This window comes from Manis pentadactyla, chromosome 4 (assembly GCF_030020395.1).
Source record: "Manis pentadactyla isolate mManPen7 chromosome 4, mManPen7.hap1, whole genome shotgun sequence".
Classification (NCBI taxonomy): domain Eukaryota; kingdom Metazoa; phylum Chordata; class Mammalia; order Pholidota; family Manidae; genus Manis; species Manis pentadactyla.
In genome coordinates, this window is record NC_080022.1 from 101016836 (window position 1) to 101029675 (window position 12840).

At 36.0% G+C, this 12840-nt stretch overlaps 1 protein-coding gene across 1 annotated transcript in view; it reads right to left on the minus strand.

Annotated features, from left to right (window-relative positions):
• Window positions 1-748: 748 nt before the first annotated feature.
• Window positions 749-12840, minus strand: part of GNAI3 (G protein subunit alpha i3) — a 29860-nt gene continuing 17768 nt past the window's right edge. The window contains exons 4-9 of the mRNA XM_036916694.2: window positions 11583-11740; window positions 9661-9789; window positions 6464-6593; window positions 5893-6046; window positions 1987-2196; window positions 749-1896 (exon numbers count right to left, since the gene is read on the minus strand). Of these exons, the coding sequence (XP_036772589.1) occupies window positions 2006-2196; window positions 5893-6046; window positions 6464-6593; window positions 9661-9789; window positions 11583-11740 (762 nt within the window). The 3' untranslated portion in view covers window positions 749-1896; window positions 1987-2005. The remainder of the gene's footprint in view (window positions 1897-1986; window positions 2197-5892; window positions 6047-6463; window positions 6594-9660; window positions 9790-11582; window positions 11741-12840) is intronic.

A 12840-nucleotide genomic window follows, 5' to 3' on the forward strand; every position in this document is an offset into this window, starting at 1 on the left:
TTCTGCCAGTTCTCACTTCCAGATGATCCTATATTACAAAATACAATAAGGAAAAGAAATTTTCAAAATGATCAAGTAAGAACTATCAACCCAGTTTCACTGTGGGCATAAGTCAATCACCAACTGAAAGTGATAATTTTCTTTTAGATCCAGTTTTCCCAACCCTAAAAATAAACTGGCTAGATAATACAATTATACCATCTGCATAGTTATACTTTTCCAAAGAAAGTAAGAAGAAAAAAAACTACGAATAAAGGCACTGAACTGCTGTGGCTTGCCCTCTGAACCAGCTTTGATGGTCCCCAACTTATTTAACTAATGAAAGGCTCTATCAAAAGATGAAATCAAATCAAATCCAAAAAGACCGGACCCCAAAAGGCACTGCTCAAACTACTCATCTAGTAGAATGCTCAAAATGCATTCTCTTCAGTTGCCTTCCCCCAAGGGACCATTCAATATTTAATGATATTTGCTGTTCATTGTACAAAAGGACCTGCGGGCTGAGGTGAATACAGCTCTCCACACAACGACAATGTAAACCTGGAAAATGAATTGTGACTGTGTATCACTTACACAGATATGACATAAAACCATGTCGGGCCAAGATTCAACAATACTGTTACACCAAAGAGTAGACTTTCAGGGAACCCTTCTACTTAAACCCATTCTTAGACAAGAGCCAAGGCAGGGAAAAGAAACAGAAGAACATATTTCCAGAAAGGACTAGTTACAAACAGGAACAAACCTGGACTCTTTACTCACCATTTTAATACTGCTGCCAACTACAACAGATTAAAATCTATACAACACACAACAAAGTGGAAGAAAGTCCCAAAATGCAATTGTTTTGGCAAAAGAAGGTACTAAGGATTACTATAATTAACATTGCTACAATAAAAACAATGGTAAACAGGGATTTGGCACCACATTTACAAAGTAAAAGCATGCACTGTTTATACATTAGATGTTCCCCAACAGAAAAGGCCATGGAAGATGGAAAACAAGGGGCATCTTTCACATAACTCCCTATGACCGAGACAGACAAGCAAGAGTCAAAGTGGTCAATTTAGTAGATGTGTAGCAGCAAATCATTGGTTCTGTTTGGAATTTAGCAATCTGCATTTCTAACTGGCAGGTGCCCTGGGTGTGTCTGTATCTAAGAAGCTGACTTTACCATAACCATATCAACATTTATCTGATAATTTGGTAATCAGCATAAAACAGGTTAACCTTCAACCATAAACTAAAAAAAAAAAAAGAGAGAGCTAGACTCTTATTATAGACTATGCTCTCCAATGTAATTACCATTTAGAAACCACAGTGATACTCTGAACAGGACAGTAACATAAACTTCATCCAAAAAAGCTCTAATTATGGAAATACTATATTCTGACCATACCAAGAGTTAAAAACAAAGAGTTCCTACTAAGAGGAATATTTTCAAGATGATCTGGTCACATCATGTGCATAGTTAAGACTGTGTTTTAATAAAGATTCTTTTGCAAACAAAGAAATAAAATTTAGTAAAGTTATTCTTCTCTTGATGAAAAAGAACTTTAAAAATGAACTACTGGTGGTTTGTTAAGAAGAGGGGGAAAAAAAAATAAGCTACAGATTGAAGATCTGGAATGCAGCACCTCAATTTCATATTTGTCCTACACTTTTGAGATAATGAAATCCAAGTGATGTCTTGATGATCGAATCATACTATACAGTTGTTCCAATTCCAATGTCTGACTTTAGCCTCTGTGTCAATTAAGAGTTCCCTAATACAGAAGATTGTGCTAGAGTACTAAGGTTTTGCATGCTGCTGTCATTCCCTGGTCCCGTTCATGCTTGAAGCTGCCCAATGAGACAGCAAAAGAAGTCTGGTCTCAACACTCCATATTGTAATAACTAGAAAAGAAGAATATTCTTAATTAGAAGAAGCTTGCAAAGTCAAGAGATATCACTATAGCATGATTACTAAATTGTTCGAGATTTTACCTTTCAATAACCACCCTCTTCAATAAAGTCCACATTCCTTTAAGTTGTTCTTAATGATGACATCTGTAACAGCATCAAAAACAAACTGCACGTTTTTGGTGTCTGTGGCACAAGTGAAGTGGGTGTAGATCTCCTTGGTATCTTTTCTTCTGTTCAGATCCTCAAACTGGCACTGAATATAAGCAGCTGCTTCTTCATATGTATTGGAACCTGAAGCAGACACCCAGTATTGTCAGTTCAAATTAAAATAGCTGCCTGAACTCAACTTGAGTCAGGTCACTACCATTTACTTATGAAGAGAGGAAATAAGACCCAATAGAATATAGACAGATTTCTATATTGCTATAATCATTAGTTTTTTTATAATTATTAGATTTTTCTTGAGAGCAGACTCTTATTGTAAGTAAAACAAAATCATCGTACTTTTTTTTTTCAAAATCCAGGAAAACAAAACTTTCTCTTTCCCCTTTCATTTAGATTTTTTATTAAAAAATCTAAAAGGTATTAAAAGGAAACTAGGGTATTAGGAGTATGCATTTCTAGAAGAACACAATTGTTTAAAAGGTCAGAGAGCCTCTGTTCCTTGGAGTAATCTTGAAATAAACAATTCAAAAGGGTAAGTCATGCTTCTTTCCAAAATCATTCCAGTTTTACGAGGGCTTAGCCTCAGAGCCTTATGCCAGTGATTTAAATAGCCAAATAGTATATGCAACAAGGGACCTGAATTACACATTTTGAAATGGTGAATTTTATGATATGTGAAATTATCTCAATGAAACTGTTATTTTTTTAAAAGAGGGGAGGAGCCAAAGTAAACCCTATTTTCAAAACATTTATAATTAACACTCTTAATCACCAGTTTCCTGTACCATCCTGTCTACCTGTGAACCTTTAGAATAGCCTAGAAATTGGCTGCAGAGCCAGGGAGGCTCAATAAAGGCAACACACACAGTTTATTCCTGTGAACAAAGGGCTATTTCCATTGACATTAAGCACAAGAAAAAATACCAACAACTAAGTATACAGGAAGACTAAATAACAAAGAAAAGCTTAAGAAAGAGAGGAATGTTATTTAGGCAGAATAGTTAATGAACTGAAGGAAGACGGCTTGGGAGGTGTTCGAAATAGGTTTCCTGAGATCTGCAGAACTTCTACACAGTAAAGGAGACAGATAATTGTCTGTCAGACAAATTCATCTGGTAGGAACTGAGTGATACTTGGGAAATTAGGACTTTTGAAAATCTTTATGAAGAATCAAGTCAGTGGAAGATAGACTTGCAAGTTCACCCCCACCACCACCACCACACACACAAAAAAAGTATATGATACTGAGGGATATTTGTTATGTGTGAAGATTCCCTGCTAGAGCATTAATGACAATTTTTTTTATTTGTCTTAAGACTTCTCTCCTGCCCTAAAACATGGCTACTTTCTTAAAGTCCGCTAACTCTTATCTCCCTCCTCACTCTGAACAGATGACCGCATTTCCAACTTCTCTGAGAAAGCCATGGGGCTTAAACTACATCTCAACTTTTTAGCCCACCTTGCTTAAAAAGTTGCTTATATCTGCACATATTTGTACCTTTGGTCTTAGAGATGTCTTTCTTCCAATTCAAAATTCAATTGCTCTACCAAGATTTTTTTTTAAAAGCTGAGGTGAAAGTCATGTAACATACTATAAACCATTATAAAGTGTACAAGATGGTAGCATTTAGTATAGTCACAATGTTATGTAACCACCACCATTCTAGTTTCAAAACTTTTCCACCACTCCAGAAAAACTTTGCATTCTCATTAGGTAATCACTGCCTATTTCCTCTGCACCACCCCCTATCTCCTGGTAACTATCAACTAATTTGCTTCTGTCTCTATGATCTGCCTTTTTGGGACATATCATATCAAAGGAACTCACATAAATGTGACCTTTTGTGTTTGGCTTCTTTCACTGACATTCACTTTTTATAACTTATTTTTTGCTACAGGATTTCACCTCTAAGCCTGTGAATATTCTTCAATCTCTCCTTCCCCTATAATCCAAACTGCTCAAGAGAAGGCTACAATTGTCTTCTCTCCTTTACTTCCCACTCAACAACTCACTGAACCTGGTTCTACTCTCATCATTCTCCCAGCAATGCGCTCAATGACAGCACAATCGCCTGACTGCTAACTCCAGGGCCACTTTTCAATGTGTATCTTACTTTATTTATCTGTACAAGACATTGTTAACCAAGACCCCTCACTTTTAAACTCTCCAGTTTTTGATGCTTTGGTTCTTCCTCCCTTTGGATCCTATGCAAGCTTTTCTTTGTCCTCTGCCAATAGAGTCTGTACAGGCTAGTATTCTCTCATTCTACCCAGATCCTTTTCTCTCTTAATTCTGTGTCATCACCCTAAGTCATCTCATCCACTTCCATGTTTTATTTACACATGATTTCAAAACAATATATTTAATACCTAACCTCTCCCAGAGCTCCAAAGTAACATATATAACTGCCTAGTAGATTTCTCCATCTGGATGTTCCATAGATACTTCAAAATCAACATTCCTAAATATGAATCCAGTCAAGGCAGAACTCTGGGAGTACCTCTGACTCTTCCCCCTTCTTTACCCTAGCTACACCCTTTCACTTTATTTTGAAAAGCATTTACAGTGTCTGCTCAGCTAACAAGAGTTCTCTCTTCTCTGGAAATATCCAACTTTGGCCTAAAGGTCATAGTATGCAGCCGGGGAAGTTATGTTTGCATCTCTGACCTTGACTGACTGACTGGGCTAAGGATTTCTGCTTGACTTAACCTTGGCCAGAATCTCTTTCCTAGGAATCTGAACCTGAGCCCAACCAATCCCAGTCTAGCCTGGTCTTTCAAGTGGAGGAGACACAGAAACTATGGCAGGGCCATCTTTTATCATATAAACTGAGTAGCAGAAAGTTAGTAAGGAGAAAGAGAAGAATAAAGAAGACACACAGGGAGGAGAGAAAAGAGACTGGGAGAGAAGTGCTTCCAGGAGGGATCTTGACAAAAATTTCCTATTTATAACTGCATTCTTAAAACATGTCTGCACTCTTACCCTTGGCTTCTATGGTATATATTCTTACATATTTACCAAAAATTATTTGCATACTATGAGAGTCCTCACTAATTCAACTCCCCTACTACCTATCTATATTGTAATTTATTGCATAATCTTCATAAAGCACAGTTTCTACTACATCTTGTATCCCAATTAAAATCCTTCAACAACTCCCCACTATCTCAGCACAAGACACCAGGCCCTCCATGAGCACCCCTGCCCATCTCTCCAACCATTCCTTCCCACTTCTCTAAGCTCCAACAATACCAAATTCCTTCTAGGTTCCAAAAGATATCATGTCATTTTTTTACCCCCATATTTTAACATATGCATTCCCTCTTCTTAAAATGCTTTTATTTCCCTGTTGCCTGGCAATTTCTAATTCATCCTCTTAGTACGGAATTCCAAGTGTCACTGTTCTGTAAAAAAAGACTACATTGACCCCATAGGGGTCTTCTGTTTTTCCATTAATGAACATTTTATGCGACAATGAATTCTTTGTGTGTGTGTCTTTCTCTACAACTCATATCAGTTTATTGAGTACAATAACTGCAACTTATCTTTGTATTTTCTTAAACATATTTATATCAAATTTTCATTTTATCTTTATTTTCCTCAAAAAAGAAGACAGAAATATAAAATAAACACAGTAAACTCGATTACGTCTGGAATAGCATTTTGGACTTAAGATTCTTCATCAAATACTTAATGTTGATACCACTATCAGTGAGTACTCTCCATAAAGATACATAAACACTGTTCAAATAAAAGGCAGTAAGGAATGTCACTGAAGTGTTGATCTAAGGTGTGTACAAAACCTTTCATGACCACCTTACCTGTATATTCTGGATAACAGATAGTTAATGAACTCCTCTTTATTTTTTCCTCAAAAAGGTCTTTCTTGTTAAGGAAGAGAATGATTGAAGTGTCTGTAAACCATTTGTTGTTACAAATGCTGTCAAACAGTTTCATGCTTTCATGCATTCGGTTCTGAAAAACAAATAAAGGATATGTCAGTAGCAAAAAGCGTAAATAGATTAACTGTTAGTAAAAAAACACACCGACAAGTTTTAGAAGCACTAAATGCCATTAGTGGAAATAAGTCAGACACTGGTAACACAAAAGCTGAGTCAGTCTTCATTTTTGTAATCTTGGACGTTGGGTGGTGGGAAGGAGGACTGGCTAACAAAAGGACTTAATCCTGCCCACATACTTAATGTGCCATTACCTCTCTTAAGAGTTAACAGGGCATATATCCATATTTTAAAAATCTAATCTCACTGAAAGGAGAAAAATTAAGGATATAAAGTTTTGGTTCAATGGGCAAATGGATGCACAAAGTCTTCCTAAGAGTTACTTTTCCATTTCCTGCCTTTATTAGACTTTTTATCAGACGCTCCAACGTACCATCTCCTCATCCTCAGCCAGAACAAGGTCATAATCACTGAGGGCCACACAGAAGATAATTGCTGTCACTCCCTCAAAACAGTGAATCCACTTTTTTCTTTCTGATCTTTGGCCACCTACATCAAACATCCTGAGTAAGGGAAAAGAAAGCAGGAATTAAAAGCAAGGTCACACACACAACCTCTCCCTAAACTGAAATGATTAGGGAACTACCCACTATTGCATATTCAAAACCCCATTTATAATAGAAAAGACAAACAAGGAGCAGATAAAATGTAGTCAAAATAACTATTTGTGGTTAAAAGTAAGAGAACATGAGAAAATAAGATCTAGGAATAATCAAAATTCTCATTGTAGATAAGTAGTTGAGCCTCCTCTCTATCAAAGCTTTTATCAGACGTGCCAAAAGTCAGAATAAGCACTGAAATGGATTAAAGGAAGAAGGGAAAAAGACAGGAAAAATGAACACCTAAATAATGTAGCTTAAGGTAACAATAACTCCTGTTCATGAGCGTTTACTTAACATCTTAAGTACATTAACTAATTTAACCCTCATAACACTCCTGTACTATTATTATCTCCATTTTACAGATAAAGACATTGAGACACACATATGAAAAATTTGCTCAAGGGCACAGTACTAGCAAGTGGGTGCTGGAGATCTGAGCCCAGGTATTCTAATTCCAGCACCCAAACTCTTATCTACAAACTCTACCTCTCAAAATGGTTTACTTCTTTAGTTAAAAGTGAGCAATGAAAAAATGTAATTCCCCAAATTGCAATCTGCTTCCATAACTTCTCCCTACTGATTAAAAAGTTTGTTTTCCTTACCTTTTTCTTCTTTTTTTTTAAATTGAGGTATAATTGAGATATGTTTTCCTTACTTTAAGGGAAAATAGTTTAAGGATTAATTATGGAAAAAAGTAAATTATATTTTATGACAGGACTCTAAGAATGCAGTATCTTAAAAACAAAACTTAACTAGTACTTCCCAACTCCAAGTCTTATTTGAACCTAATTATAACAATGAAGCCTCAATTGCTCACACACTCTCTGTTCACTCCAGATTAGTTTTAATGCACTACTCCCTTCTGGGGGGTTACCTGATATCCTGAGTCAACTGTTCAACTTCTGTCAACACTGTCCCAGTACCACTACAGTAAAGGAACACCTGCCTTGCTTTGGCTTTTACTAGGGTCAAAGGAGGTGTACATACAAATGGTTAGATACTCTTAAGATATATGTTTGACGACAACAGCATTTTTAAAGTTAAGCTCTGCCACACTGGTTGACTGTGCCAGATCTACAGTGACCAGGGTTCTTTCTAGAAAATTCTTCCCCCAGAGATTGAGAGGAATAAGACAGCTGAGTAACTTCTCAGTGCATGTTTAAGAGAGAAAAGTCATCTTATCTCTTCATGACCCAGGTTTTCCTTTTGGTTGAACATGCACAGTTCTTTTCAACCTTTGGTCATGTCACCTGGAATGATGCAATCACAAGCTAGCCTTAATACATGATCATCTTGCAGGCTTTAGTAAAGCTAACATATATTTCACCATGGAAGTCCTTCAAAGGGAGATACACACTGGTATGCCAAAAATTTGTTTACTCCTCCATTTTCTTCTACAAAGTCCATAAAACTGGTAGAACACTTTAAGCTCTCAAGGGGGGCTCTTAGCACATATTATATTAACATTTACATTATCATTCACTAACAGATCAACATTTTATAAACATTACCTCATAACTGAGAGGCAAGTAAGCAATTACACACTGCCTTGCATATAGTAGATGCTCAGCAAATGTTTGAATAAATGGATAGTGGTTTTTGCCTAGAGAGAAGAGGAAAAGGAAGAAGTGATAGTACTTCATAACAAGATATCTACATGCCAACGATAAAGTGGGAGCAGCACCTTAATTTCATTGGCTATTGATCCTGAATAAGACAACCAGCAAGATTTACCTATCTAAAGATCAATCTATGACATCAACAAGAAAACTTCCCACATTAAATAAAGTTAAAACATTTAATGATTACTAATTTCATAGTACACAATGAGACTCCCATTCTTACGGTTTCATAGATGAAAAGTCCATGTGGCCTTTGCTACTCTTGTTAAGTAAATTTATCAGTACTAAAGATAAGCAGCTCTTCCATTCTAAAAATATTAAGCTGAACTGCTGTTTTCCCGCACCAGCTTCCAAATCTGTTTTGAGTATTAAGATTTGAAGAACTCAGCTGGTATCTATCTAGTAGTACTTAAACTGTGGATTTCATAAATCCTGTGAAGCAATTGTTATCAGAAAAAAGAAATCTGTGAGGATCTGAGCTAGAAGTTAATTTGCATGCAAGAATGCTAAATAACACATTCTACATACAAACGTAATGAGGTAGCTAAAAAGGACATCATTTATTGAAAGGGAAAAGTTTACTCCTAATCTCAAAAGTCACAAAAGGAGAAACAAGGAACCAAAAAGACAGTTCTAATATTTGCAAAAGACCATTAACACAGAAGACAAGCTGAAGCTTGAGAAAATCCTTTGGATTAGAATACTAGAATTTTCTCTTTCTAAAATATCACTTTATGTGTCATCATACCTCTCCAAAATACCTCTATCCCCACACTGATTTTCCACTGTGCACTACAATAAGAACTTAGTTGTGCATAATACTGGGCAGAAATCAGTCCAAGAGCCCCATTGAAGTTAAAGGGAAATGCAACGCAGTAAGAAAAATAACAGTGTGAGAAAAGCATTTCTATTTTAGTATCAAAATGACAGAACAAACACATAACTGGAGCAAAACATTGGTTTTCTGTCCAGTTGTATTGTTTTACCATCCAAAACAGCAAACTTTCAATACCTGTTTTGGCAGTTCCAACAAAAAAGTAGCTGAAAAAAATAAAATTAAAAATAAAATAAATTGGTAACCATGTGATTACTTCTATTGATACCTAACTTACAATTTAATTTTGAATTTAAACTCCTCCAAATGGACAAAAATATTTGATGCTGCTTGGAGAAAGAAATGTTTGGGACCCCTTTCAGTTAGAAACTTTCAAATACTAGCTGATGAATATTATAGTTAAGTTTCTAAACCAAGGAATATTGCCTAGAGAAATTATAACGTTAAGAGACACTAACTGAAGGAAAGATATTTGAGTTTGGCCCATGTAGTAAAAAGGTTAATGACTTACTTGAAGTATAGGTCTTTGAATGTAAAATGAGTTTCCACAATGCCTGTGGTCTTTACTCTTGTCCGCAGAACATCTTGCTGAGTTGGAATGTAGTTGGTTTGGGATATTCTATCCAAATCATTTAGGTAACTAAATAAAACACACCGGTAATTTATTTTTACCTGGAGAAACTAACCATGTGCACAGCAAGTCAACAGACTAAACTAGTTCCTTGCCAAAAGTAGATTCTGAACCTGTGACTAAAGTGGCAGAGGAGTTAGATCTTCAGTATCATAGAAATGACAATAAGAAAAATGGGAACCTAACATAGTTCAATTAAAGTAGATTCTACATATACTACACAAAAGCGGTTTTAACTCTGCCAAAATTAAACTGTGAAAACCAATTAAAAAACAAATATGAAAATGTTATTCATTTTAAAGAAATTCCTCTAATTTAATACTAAATCAACTGCACTGCACAGTACAAAGCCAAACTGAACCAAAGCCCTTAGATGTTTAAAATAAATGGGTCATTTGTATGTTTAAACATTTGACAGGACTTTAGCAAATGTTGTTAAAACTAAAGAGAACTACTATGTTAAAGTATTAAACTAAAGTATTAAAACTAAAGAGAACTACACTCAAGGAGTATTTGCTGTTCTCATTCATAAAATATAAAAGCTGGGGGGTAAAGGGATTAAAGCTAAACCAAATAAAAAAACTGTAAATACTCCCAAACAAATTTAATTTGTTCATTAAAATAATTAAAAGACTGTTTCAAAGCTAAATTAAATTCTTCATGATTTCAGGGTTCCTAAAGATTTTTTTTTGCTAGAAAACTGAAGAAAGTTGGCCCTATTATAGGTGAATCATTAATGATTTTATATAAAAATAAGTAGTATCATTAATGTTAAGGAACCAGTCAAGATTAGGTCAACAATTATGGGGGTAAAAAACCACAAATCATACGTCTTCAGGTGTAGCTAGAAAGTTCAGAGCTTACTGAATGCATGATGAAAAAAACAATTAAAATCTAGCTTTGATGACTACTGAGAGGATTATTCGAACTGTTAATATTTGCAACTAAAGAGTATTATTAAAAGATGGGCAAAATTCTTAAATGTTTCTGAAGTCAAATTTTCATTTAAAGATTAAGCAAGTTTTTCAAAGTAGGAAAAGATCTCTTAATGCTTAAAAGTGCTTTCACTTGGTACAGAGATGGATACAGGTGGTAAGAATTAACAAGCTCCCAAAAAGCACATTTACAAAAAATATATCCTGAACATACGTCTTATAAATAGACATCTTATAAAAGGAGCAAAATAGGATAGCATGTAATAGCTTAACAGAAGTACTGACTATGAATGCTCTAAAACTATGTAACACTCAAGAGGACTTCCTTAACAAATAGATGTTCCAACTGTGTTCTAAGACTCAACATTTTTCTATACAAAGTCTACTTTGTCATCTGGCAAAAGATTTGTAAGTGGTGACTAGTCCCAGAGAAATCCACAGTGCAGAGAAAGCCACAAACAGTTGGTTCATAAAAAGGGATATAACAATTCTGATTTCCCCACTAGCTGGCAATCAATGCAAAGCCCTTATGCAGAGAGGCAATTTACTGAGGTGGAAGAGATCCAGGACCCAACTACAATAGATTTCTCTCCTCTTTGACTTACTTATTATAAATTAACATCGAGCTGTGTTCACGGTGCCAAGTCTCCCATTTACATTCCAAGAGAAAACATTTTTCCCCAAGTCCTAACAACCAGTGGCTCTATACCTCAACTGAAACAATCTTCGGGAGAGACCCTATAGACTTCTAAGAGTGTCTGTCACTCACATTTCCTTAAGAATGGGCACTGAACTTTCTCTAGGGTCACCAAGTTATTTTCTGTTAAGGTTTCACAGAGAAACTTAAAATAAAGCAAAGAAACTTACTAAGAAGCAGAATCATTGAGCTGATATTCTCTGGATCTGCTGAAGCAAGCTTGTACCCCACCATCTCGCCATAACCGTTTTATCACTCCTGCTAGTTCTAGAGTCATGACTCCTTCTTCCGCACTGCCAGCTAAAACAAATAACTGCCGGGCATCATCCTGAAGAAAGCAGTTAAGAAAGAGAGACAAATGATTCTCCATTTCATAAAGACTTGACAACAGTCTCTTTAAAACACACACACACATACAGTATCTGTTATATTATTTTAAAAGAGGTATTAAAAAGACCTTTCCTGGCACAGTGGTCTGAGAATCTATAACAAGGTCCTTTTCCCTTCTCACTAGTTAGAAGTGCAGACCTAAGCTAAGCAAAGACTTCACTCCCCCTACCATTTCACAGGCCACCACCCCCTAGGAAAGATCTCTTCTGATTAGCTTACTCATCTCCACTGTTTACTCATGATTTTTGACAGATTAAAAACTGGAGTGTGAAGCAGGCCTGCGTAATACATTCCCATTCTGCTAAAGGAAGCCTACAGTAAAAATAGAAATGAAAAAAACACTAGCAAGTAGGAGGTAAAGGCTAAACACGTCAAAGGAAGTATAGCATTAATCAAGCTAAAGGGAAAAAAAAAAAAGGATTCTCTTCTCCCCACTTCAGTTCAGAGGAACCAGAAGAAGAGACTGAGGCATTTCAGAAGTCTGGGAGCCTAGTGCGGGAAATAAGTCCCCCAGGGAAAAATTCAGAACAACTCTAGATTTCCCCACAGGAATAATAACCCTCCAAATAAGAGGGGGAAAGGCAGCAGGAAGAAAACTAAGTTACAAAGACAGATTTGATCAAAATTTCATGAGTCACAGACATAGCTTTGTAAGTGGTTATAGTTTTTAGACCTAAAATATGTGAGAGGTAGAAAGGACAGAAAAGGGCTCTGAGAACTGTGGTTGTTTTTCTTCAATCTACCCAGATAGTTTAAAAATAAACACAGGGCTCACTAAATGCTTGCCCCACCTCAAACCTAGTATTTATCTGCTTCAGGAGATTTCCAAATAACTATGAAAATGCAGATACTAAAAACAGCATATACTGGGTAAAGAAAAAGTAAAAGGAGAAGGGGAGCAATCAATAGTATCACAAGTAGTCATAGGACAAACCAGCAAGCAAAAAGGTATTTCAGACCTTTAGTGAAATCACAACCAAAAACTCCTAGGACTTGTGTATACCCAAAACCTGTGCCTCCACCTCAGCAACACAGCAC